General features: G+C 43.7%; 1 protein-coding gene across 3 annotated transcripts in view; it reads right to left on the bottom strand.

The window, feature by feature from the left end:
• Positions 1-770: 770 nt before the first annotated feature.
• The window catches only part of LOC126334617 (protein BUD31 homolog), a 49,288-nt gene continuing 38,796 nt past the window's right edge, over positions 771-11,262 (bottom strand). For all 3 annotated transcript variants that reach the window (XM_049997033.1, XM_049997034.1, XM_049997035.1), the window contains exon 5: positions 771-977. In XM_049997033.1, the coding sequence (XP_049852990.1) occupies positions 927-977 (51 nt within the window). In that variant the 3' untranslated portion in view covers positions 771-926. The remainder of the gene's footprint in view (positions 978-11,262) is intronic.

Raw genomic sequence — 11,262 nt, 5'->3', positions numbered from 1 at the left:
GTATATTACATGACTGCTTTCATATTTGACTCTAAATGTGACTGAACTGGAAAAGGATGTGTTTGGCATGTCCATAAATATGTCTAGCACCTGGGTCTTCCACAGTCCTATGATAGGTTTCATGAGTGATTGGGAGTAGATGTGGTATAAGGATAGATCACTGTATAGTGTAGATTAGTTGAATAACAGAGGACCTGTTTGGGGGAGATGGGAAGTATTGCGACTAGAATTTTCCTCTTATCAGAGCAGAATGATATGTATTGTAAGCCTTAGTGATGGCTGTGCTGAAGTTGTTCCAATCTTGGAAGATACTGGGTAATGCAGGAGAGGATACTTTCTTGGCTCTGGGTCCCCATAGCAGACAGCCCCAATAAAGTTGGATCCAACAAGGACTTTAGGATGCTACTATTTCTCCAACTGCCTGCACTCCCCGATGAAAAGAAGCATTACTCAGTATCACTTTGAACTGGATATACTTTACCACGTCCTCTGAGCATCATCAAATTTCCTCCTATTAATACATCTGAACAGGAATTTATTTCCTATGTCAGCAGACCATACCTACATAAAGATGCTCTAAGACAAAACCAAAACATTATATTTGTAGTGTCTTCTCCTTTTATACCAGTTGGCATTTGAAAAAGGAACATTATTAACTAACCCTTCGCGTACCACCAACTAAGTGGATGTAATTTTTCCGTTAAATCTCAGTACACATTTAAGGATTTAATAACAAGAATTTCTCCTTTTCTGAAATTAAAACATTGTGCTGTTTAAACAGATAACTTTATTAACAAATGGTAATAATGTACATGAAAAAATTACAATAAAAATCAAGTCTTTGTGAAAATTCGTTCTATTGCTGGCAGTTAGTCTGCCGAGTACTGTCTCTGACTTCATACACTCCAGTTCATCGAAGTGTGAATTTATCCCGAACACCCTCTGCAGCCACAGTGAATACATTCCACAATGCGACCCTGCAAGCAAAAATGCATCAGAAAATAATAGAATATCAATCTGCATCACTCAGTGGGGTAAATAGTGGACACTATACTCAAGACAACACAAAATAATTATTTTCCTTACTAAAGTAATCAAATTAATTTGAGTAATTCATTATCCCCTGCAGAAATAAAAGAAGAGGCAAGTCCACGTTGACCAATTTAAGTCACTGGATGGTTGGTTGCAGAGTTAAGGGATTAAACAGTAATGTTGTCAGCCCTTAGTAAAGAGAGAGATCATCTGGAGTTATTGAGGTCAGCCAGGAATTTTGAGTTCTGAAAGTGTATAGCAGTGTTAAAACAAGACATTGAAAGCAGTGTTGATGCCACAGCTAAAAAATAATTCAGGGAGGTAAAAATTTATGAAATGGTCCAGAATGCAGATCAGAGAACTAACAAATACCTCCCTAGCGCTCATTTGAGGCATGTGAAACCTTGTGGGTAACTGACCCCTTCGAAGACGATGAAGGGCTACAACAGTTACGGAGTAAAAAATGCATTCTAGAGGGGAGGATTCGCAACAGTAGTAGGAAAAAGGCTAAAAACATAATGAACATCAAGTCAGTAGGTGGGTGGGTGGGACCAAGTGAATGCTCCCGAGATTCAACATGTGACAGGGGCCATCCCTCAACAGCAGCCGCACTCCCCTGATCTATTACAGTCAAGGTGTTAAAGATGAGGACAGCACCTACTGTCTTTGAGAAAGTATAAAAATCTGCTCCATTGTTGTTTCATCTTCACCCAGCAGGCAGGTTACCAAGACCTTAAGGTCTTGCCTTAATCAGAATACTACTCCTAAAATGTAAAATAGGCTGCAGAAGAAAAATGGGCTACCAGCATCTATACAACTAAAACAGAGTAGAAGAGGGATGACCAAGGCAGCTGGCAGAGTCAATGGTCACCTAGACCCAGCATGCAGCAGGAGACACTGTGGCGGCGCAGTTCCTTTCGTCCATTACCTGCACCTACTTGTGAACTCATTGCAGCAGATCGCCAGTATGAAAGCTGAGCAGAAACCTACCATACGGCAACACGCATCAGGCTGCGTAAAACTTGACTATTCCAAAAATCAGGAAAAGGTCTGAATTTAGAATGAAAAGTAGAAATACTGGCAAAACTTAAGTATATTCTGAATCTTGATAATGAACATGTTCCCTGCGAAGCCCGTGCTAATCTTAACCCAGTCCTGCACAAACCCTTTCATTCATGTAAGTAAATTCATGGTAACGTATTTCCCGAAATCTGAACAGCTACTAAGCATGGATTGTTCATAAATGAAAATGCTCGCCATACTATTTACAATTTGTACAGAAACCAGATGGCAGTTATAAGAGTAGAAGGGCATGAAAGGGAAGCAGTGGTTGGTAAGGGAGTGAGACAGGGTTGTAGCCTGTCCCCGAGGTTATTCAATCTGTATATTGAGCAAGCAGTGAAGGAAACAAAAAGAAAATTCTGAGTGGGTATTAAAGTCCATGGAGAAGAAATGAAAACATTGAGGTTCGCCGATGACACTGCAATTCTGTCAGACACAGCAACGGACTTGGAAGAGCAGTTGAACGGAATGGACAGTGTCTCGAAAGGAGGATATAAGATGAACATCAACAAAAGAAAAACGAGGATAATGGAATGTAGTCTAATTAAGTCGGGTGATGCTGAGGGAATTAGATCAGGAAATGAGACACTTGAAGTAGTAAAGGAGTTTTGCTATTTAGGAAGTAAAATAACTGATGATGGTCAAAGTAGAGAGAAAAAATGTAGACCGGCAATGGCAAGGAAAGCGTTTCTGAAGAAGAGAAATTTGTTAACATCGAGTATAGATTTAAGTGTCAGGAAGTCTTTGTACGGAGTGTAGCCATGTATGGAAGTGAAACATGGACGATAAATAGTTTGGACGAGAAGAGAATAGAAGCTTTCGAAATTAGGTGCTACAGAAGGCTGAAGATTAGATGGGTAGATCACGTAACTCATGAGGAGGTATTGAATAGAATTGGGGAGAAGAAAAGTTTGTGGCACAACTTGACAAGAAGAAGGGACCAGTTGGTAGGACATGTTCCGAGGCATCAAGGGATCACCAATTTAGCGTTGGAGGGCAGCGTGGAGAGTAAACATCGTAGAGGGAGACCAAGAGATGAATACACTAAGCAAATTCAGAAGGATGTAGGTTGCAGTAAGTACTGGGAGATGAAGCAGCTTGCACAGGATAGAGCAGCATGGAGAGCTGCATCAAACCAGTCTCAGGACTGAAGACAACAACAACTATTACATTTATCAGTGTCTAATGCACTCAAGTTTTTAGTCACCCATCTGCTCAATACACCACATGGAATTACTGTCTTTTCTCATACACAAAATTACTTAAAAAATCCGTACTTTCCGAAAAACACACAGAATAAATATACCTTCAGTTTAAAATACTTTTTTAACATGTAGCACAACTAAAACTGGCAAATTGTAAGTTCCTTCAGAGCTTATACTACACACGACCGTACCACTGAAGGGCTGGGCTCCTACTACTTTAGACTGCTGTAAGAATTCTACATATCCAAGAGAAAATATGCACGAAGAATACTCTGTTCCGATTGGTCAATTTTCTTTAAGCCAATAGAAAAACATTATTCTCCTGCGTTAGTCTGCACTTTTCATGACTAACCAATCACCAAATAACATACTTTCGAACTTTACTTTTTCCACCGAAATAAATACTTAACATTCTGATACTTTTTTATAATTTACGTTAATATCTATTTTCATTTGCACTCAAATTAGCTTTCCTTTCACCATAAACTTACTTAACATATTGCGATACAAAATTCCCCGTCGTCTGCATTCACACTGTGTTAAAAATTTCTCAGCCTAGATTGTACAGTGTTTATTATTAGAACAATGATACACATATTTACTTTAGACCACATTCACGTTACAAAAAGCATTTACAAAACTGTACAAACATAAATAAACAACAATTCACAAAAACATTCTCTTGACCTGTTTCTTGACTGTCTCTGAGCACTACTGGTCTCTGATGGATGAAAATTAGAACTACATACTCAACCATATGTCACTGTGCACAAGTCATTCTCCTGATACACAGGCTCTCTACACAAGTAATATAAGGTGCCACGCCTCAACCCCAATTATCCTGCCCCTGCTCCAAAAGTAATTTAAAATGTTATAGCTAAGAACGAAAACCACATTCTCAGTGAAACAAGGAAACCCATTCAACTGCCTGTACATTGTCTGCACATATTAGAGATGAGGAATCCAGAAGATCATGCTTAGCAGAGAGAACTATAAGAAGGAAGCACCACCATGATGTACACTAACTACTGTCTGTAAGGCTTCACAACCAAAACATGGGGGTGACTCATTAAATAAGATTAAATTATGGATTGGTGTGGCACAACAAATGCGCAGACAACATGGGTTTTCTTCAAGGAGGAGCACTTTGAAGCAGTAGCCTCCCTGGTAGTGTGCAGTTTATCAGAGGGGGTAGTAGTCCAATGCATGATGTTCCACTTCTGACTGAGAAGAGGTCTTACTTGCAACCTCAAATCCGCACCCGAGATGATTAATAAGTAATGTCCTTAGTGATATATGAATGCGTAAGTGGCACAGGGAATTTTTCCGGACAGGTTAAAATATGCAATTTTCCCTACTGTCAACTTTTCCAAAATATTTAAAAACAAAGTACTCAAGAGAAGTCTCATACTTAAGTGGAAACAATTTACTTAGCATGTCACAGTTTTGATTCTAGAAGGGTTGCTCGAAAGAATCCTTTTTATACAACCACTCATCAAACAGCACAATTCACAAATAATAAAATATCATTGGATAGTATTTTCGTGATGTTCTCAAGGTATTTCATTGTGTACATCACGTTGCTCTCTTTGAAAAACTTAAGTTTTATGGAATTGATGGCTTCAGCACAGCTGGTTTGCATCATACTTCAACAGAATAAAAAAAAGTTTTGCTGAATAATTCAATGTTGGAAGTGTAAAAAAGTTTATTGTTGCAACAGTGCATATGGAGTACATGAAACAATTATATTTACAGATTAACAGCACAAGTGGTTCTGGCATACCAGGTATTAACCCATGATGAAACACCCATATTAGTATGTTGTGTAGCCTCCATGGGCAGTCACTACTGTGGCATCCAGTCAATTCTATAGATGGTAAATACTGCCCTGGGATATGTTATGCCACATCTGCTCGACCTACTCACATAGTTCTGCAGGCTGTTTGTTGAGGAGGCACACGAGTCACTTCTCGTACCATTGTATCCCGCATATGCTCAAACTGGAGACAAGTCCATTGATTGTGCTGACCAGGGAAGTTGCTGCATATCTTGCAAAGCATGTCTAGTCTCACACGCAGTGTGCGAGTGAGCATTACCCTGTTTGAACAACAGATCACCTTCCTCTCGAAAGAACGGCAGAATGGGTCTAACAACACATCTGCACTAAGCGCTGGTCATCGTCCCCTCTAGAGACACAAAAGATGAATGTGATTTGTAGCTAATCACAACCCACATCATAAGCCCTGGGATGGGGCCAATGTGTGTCTGACAAGATCACTCTAGAAGGCAGTGTTTGCCAAGTCTACATCGTATGTGCAAACAATCACTTGCAAGCAGGCAGAATCTCCTTTCATCACTGAAGACCATGGCATGTCATACCATCTTACAAGTGATCCTCTAATGGCACTGGTCCATCCATTAATGTTGATGCTGTGGTGAGAGTAGAAGATGGGCTAGAGGTCTGCAACCCTTTAGCCTCACAATAATAACCAGTTTGCAATAGTTATAAAGGAAAGAAGGAAGACATACATCACAATAACAGGAGAAAGGAAGAGCCAGAAGAACGACAACCAACACTACTATGGACAAAACAGAAAAATAAAACCACAGAGGATACAAGAAACAGGTAGAAGGGGTAAAAACAAGAGAAGACATGACGGTGGCTGGCCGACCAAGAGAATAAAAAGGAAAAACCAGCCACTTTGCAAGACATTAAAACATCCACCCTAAAAGCATTAGAGTGGAGAACACTTAGGACGCGCGCAAAACTTATATAGAATGTTAGAACCCTCTGTCACATATAAAATGTAAAACTAAATTAGCTGATGAGATATTGTCAGCTAAAATTAATGGCAACAAGTCCGGTAACTGAAGAGTCCATCACAGGGCAGCTGAAGGACAACTCACTAAGATATGGGCCACTGTCAGCTGAGCACAGCACTGACACTGAGGTGGGTCATCATGGTGCAGGAGGTAGCCATGTGTCACCCAAGTGTGGCCAATACAGAGATGGCAGAGAACAACAGAGTTACTGCGAGAGGCTCTCATGGAGGACTGCCACACGTTCGTAGTCTCTTTAATGAATGGCACAAAGTTTGTTGTGCGTGCTGAGTTTCTACCCTTTCATCTCCCAAAGCCGCAAAACCTTGGAGCATAGTACTGAAAGCAAGTCCGTTGCAGAGATCTCCAAAAGCTGTTTCCGTGTAGCCTGTTGGCATGTTCGTTGCCTGGGATTCCGACATGACCTGGGATCAAGACAAACACCACTGAATAACCGGACCGTTTCAAGGCATAGATGGACTCCTTGGGGCTATGTGAAAGGTCCAGACGAAGATGCGGCCCAGGAGGTGTACATGAATGGACCTCAAGTACAGGTCGTAGTAAAGGCAAGGAATCCAGTTCGGAAAGAAGACATCGTACACGAACTGCAATTGGAAGCCCTGACCTTGGCTGCCAATGCGGGAGATAAACCACCGTGGGTGGGGAAAAGGAGATGGTGATTCGGATGTGCAGGAGAACTACAAACACGTGCAAGTTGAGGGACTCTGGCCTCCAGAAGCACGCTGGTCACTGGACTCATCCTAAAAGCTCCTGCCGCTAGGCGAACGCCACAATGGTGCACTGGGTCGAGTAAACATAATGTTGAGGGCGCCACAGAACCATAAACGAAACTCCCATAGTCACGGGGGGATTGAACAAGGGTTCTGTAGAGTTGCAGCAGTGTAGAGAGACCTGCATCCCAGTTGGTGTTGCTCAGGCAGCAGGGGCCACTGAAGTGCTGCCTGCACTTCCGCTTAAGTTGACGAAGGTGAGGAAACCAAGTCAATCGGGCGTCAAAACCCAGTCCTAAAAATCGATGTCGCCACTACAGTGACTGGATCGTCATTAAGGTAAAGTTCTGATTCTGGATGAATGGTACAAAGCCGATGGAGGTGCACAACACACAACTTTGCGGGCAAAAACTGGGAACCGTGGGCTAGAGTCCATGACTGCACCTTGTGGGTGGCTTCCTGTAGCAACAACAGTACTGGTTGAGCAGTACGAAATGCAGAAGTCGTCTGCATACAGAGGTGAGACAGAAGGCCCTTTAGCTGCTGCTAGACCATTAATGGCGACTAAAAATAGATAGACAACCAATACAGAGCCTTTCAGGACCCCATTCTCCTGGATATGGGTGGAACTATGGGAGGCACTAACTTGGACACATGAAGTACGAAGCGACAGGAAATTTTGGATAAAAAATCAGAAGCGGGCCACGGAGACCCCACTCGTATAATGTGGCAAGAATACGATGTCGCCAGGTCGTGTCATACATTTTTTGTAAAGATGGCAACCAGGTGTTAGCGTATGAAAAAGGCTGTGCGGATGGCAGACTCGAGGGACACTAGATTATCGCTGGTAGAGCGACCCTGGCGGAAGCTGCCCTGACATGGAGCCAGTAGGCCATGTGCCTCAAGGACCTGACCCAACCCAACTGCTGACACACCATACATTCCAGCAGCTTACAAAGAACGTTCGTGAGGCTGATGGGCCAATTGCTATCCACATGAAGCAAGTTTTCATCAGAACTGAGCACCAGAATGGTGCTCTCCCACCATTGGGATGGAAAGACTCCACCACACCAGATCTTGAAGATGATAAGATGTTGCTTTTAGTTAGATAAGATATGTTTAATCATCTGTGTTTCCGATCTGGCCCAGGAGCTATGTCAGGGCAACGTGCAAGGGCACTGAGGAGCTCCCACTCTGTAAATGGTGTGTTATAGGATTCAGATTCACTGTGGCGTGTAGTGAACAAGAGGAATCTCCCTTCCAATCACCATTTGAGAGTGCGACAGGTGGGGGTAATTCTTCGATGCAGAGGCTTGAGCATAGTGCTTAGCAAAGTGCTCCGCAATCGCGTTTTCATAGGTAGATAACACGCCATTTATGTTACCACTGGACACACCTGTTGAGTCTGGTGCCCAAAAAAACGTTTGATCTTTGCCCAGACTTGGGAATGATACGTATGGCACCCAATGGTCGAGACATGCTTCTCTCGTTTGATAAGTTGGCGTATGCGGTCACAGATCTGGTTAAAGGCTATGAGGTGCTCCTGGGAATGGTGCCGCTTATGCTGCTGTATAGCTCGCCGACATTCCGTAATTGCTTCAGAGACTTCTGGTGACCACCAAGGGACAGCCTTTTACAGGGGGCACCTTAAATAAGGAGGGATTGTGTTTTCTGCCACAGAAATGATTCCTGTAGTCACTTGCTCAACCAACACATTTATGTTACCTCGTGGGGGAGATTCAATGGTGACAGCAGAGGTGAAAGTATCCCAGTCTGCCTTGTTTAAAGCTCATCTGGGCAGGCGTCCATGGGCCTGATGCCGGGACAGTGACAGGAAGATGGGGAAGTGGTCACTACCATGCAGGTCATCATGTGCTCTCCAGTGGATAGATAGAAGTCCTGGGCTGAAAATTGATAAATCAATGGCCGAATAACTACCATGAGCCACAATGAAATGTGTGGCAGCCCCTGTATTTAAAAGACAGAGGTCGAGTTGTGACAGTAAATTTTCGACCTCCCTACCTTAGCCAGTAAGCATGGCGCGACCACACAAGGGATTATGAGCATTAATATCTCATTAAGGTAGGAAGGTTTAGGGAGTTGATCAATCAGTGCACCCAATATGTTCAGGGGTACCGCACCATCTGGAGAAAGATATTCGTTGCAGACAGTTGTTTCCCCGCATTGTCCTTATCCTGACAACCAGAGCTTCAAGAGGGTTTTGAGGGGGCACAGGTTCACTACATACTGAGTTTAGGACAGAAACGCAAATTACACTAGGGAATGGTCCAGTTGTTCAGTGATGTTTTTATGGACCCTAGGTCACGTCGGAATGCCAGGCAACGAACTTGCCGACAGGCTGGCCAAACAAGACTATTCAGAAACTACTTCTGGAGATGAGCATCCCTGAACCTGACCTGCATTCTGACTTACACTGCAGGATTTTTCTGGCTTTGGGAGACAGAATGGCATAATCATTGGTCCAACAAACTGCGTGTCATTAAAGAGACTACGAATGTGTGGAAGTTTTCCATACGGGCCTCTCGCAGGGAATCACTTGTCCTCTGCCAGTTCTGCATTGGCCACATTTGGGCGACCCACAGTTACCTCCTGTGCCACGAAGACCTGCCTCAGTGTCAGTGCTGTGCCTGGTTGACAGTGGCTAATCTTCTGGTGCACTGTCACACTTTGACTGCCCAGCGACAGAATCTTGAGTTACTGGTCTTATTGCCGTCGATTTTATCTGACAATGCCTCATTGGCTGATTTACATATTATTTGTGAGGGTGGGTTTTATCATTTTATCTAAGTTTTAGTGCATGCCCTTTGTCCCTCTGTCTTGCAGAGTAGCTGGCTTCTCCTGTTTATTCTCATGGTCAGCCAACCATGGTCATCTGCTTTGTTGATCTGCTCTCTTCATCCCGTTTCTTGTGTTTCTGTGGGTTTCTTGTCCCCCTTTTGTCAATTTACTCATCTGTTGCCCTTCATTGTTCTTGTGATTTTTCCCTTCCATTTTCTTTTGTTTTGTCAGTCTCGTTTGTTCTATTCTCACACTTGTGGCATTGTTTTATTCGGAACAAGGGACTGATGACCTCTTAGTTTGGTCCCTAATCCCTCTTTTAATCCAACCTTTTGTGAAGCATTTGTGGGACAAGTTTGGGGAGATTTAGGGCTTGTCCAAAATGCACTGTGGCTCAGTCTTGATAAAAACAGCATCCTCTGCCCAGTCACGGGCATTACTCATTTGTGACAAGTTGGGGATGTATCCATTACCATCACACCTCATAATAGCTTAAATATGGTCCAGGGTATTATATTCCACATGGACCTTCTTTTGCAGTCTCACAGAGAGCTGCATGCAAATTTCGAGTGGCGAGGTGTTCATTTCGTCCGGCGCGTTCATCAGGGTTCGAGGGATAATCAGGTTGTCACCAGTGTCTTCATCTTGGCCTTCGAGGGTGACATATTGCCTGAGAAGGTCAAGGTGATGGTCTACCTCTGACGTCAAGCTATAGATCCCTCCATCTAAGCAATGCTTTAAGTGCTCCCAGTTCAGCCATAAGTCTTCTTCCAGTGTCACATGTCGACATTGTGGGCGTCTATTACATCCCAATACTCAACGTGCCCCGCCTCCCATCTGTGTCAGCTGCGGAGAGCATCATTCACTTTCCTCGTCAGACTGCAGGATTTTACAGAAAGAGAGAAAAATCATGGAATTTAAGACTCTGGACCAACTGACCTACACTGAGGCTAAGAGGAATTTTGAGCACCTACATCCTGTGGCTATGACCATCTCTTACACCGCTGCTACGAGAATATTTTTCGTCCCATCAGTTCCTGACATTCCTGTCGCCTCTCGGAACCAGAAGACTTAACCTGCCCCCTTGATGGTGGGGGACATTTCACTCCCTGTTGCTCTCGCACCACCTACTTCACGAGCAACACCCCCCCCCCCCCCCCCCACCATCGGGGATATCAGTCCCACTTCTGAGCTGCAGCACTGGTCGCTAGCTTGTAGCCTGCCCAAGGAATCAGTACACAGGAGGAATGACTCACCTGGACACGAGTGGATGTGCTGAAGAGCACGAAATATTGCCGCCAGCACTGTAGTGAAAACACTGCACGCATTGGGCAAGGAGTGCTGTTCTATACATCCTCCATTAACATACGCAAAACCAACTTCACCATCGGCCATCGAGCCATCAGTGTAAACCACTTCACGACCCCAGTACATGTCGAGAATCTAAAGAAAGCGACAGCAGAGAGTCATATGGTTAGCTAAGTCCTTAGGGCCATGTGAAAGGTCCAGACAAAGCCGCAACCTAGGTGTACACCATGGAGGTGTATGTGAATGGACCTCAAGTATAGGTGGTAAAGGGAAGGACTCTGTTCAAACAGAAGGGATAGCACGCG

Source organism: Schistocerca gregaria, chromosome 2 (assembly GCF_023897955.1).
Source record: "Schistocerca gregaria isolate iqSchGreg1 chromosome 2, iqSchGreg1.2, whole genome shotgun sequence".
NCBI classification, from domain to species: Eukaryota; Metazoa; Arthropoda; class Insecta; order Orthoptera; family Acrididae; genus Schistocerca; species Schistocerca gregaria.
Note: the sequence above shows the minus strand (reverse complement) of the source record. Positions and strands in the feature narration are given on the sequence as shown.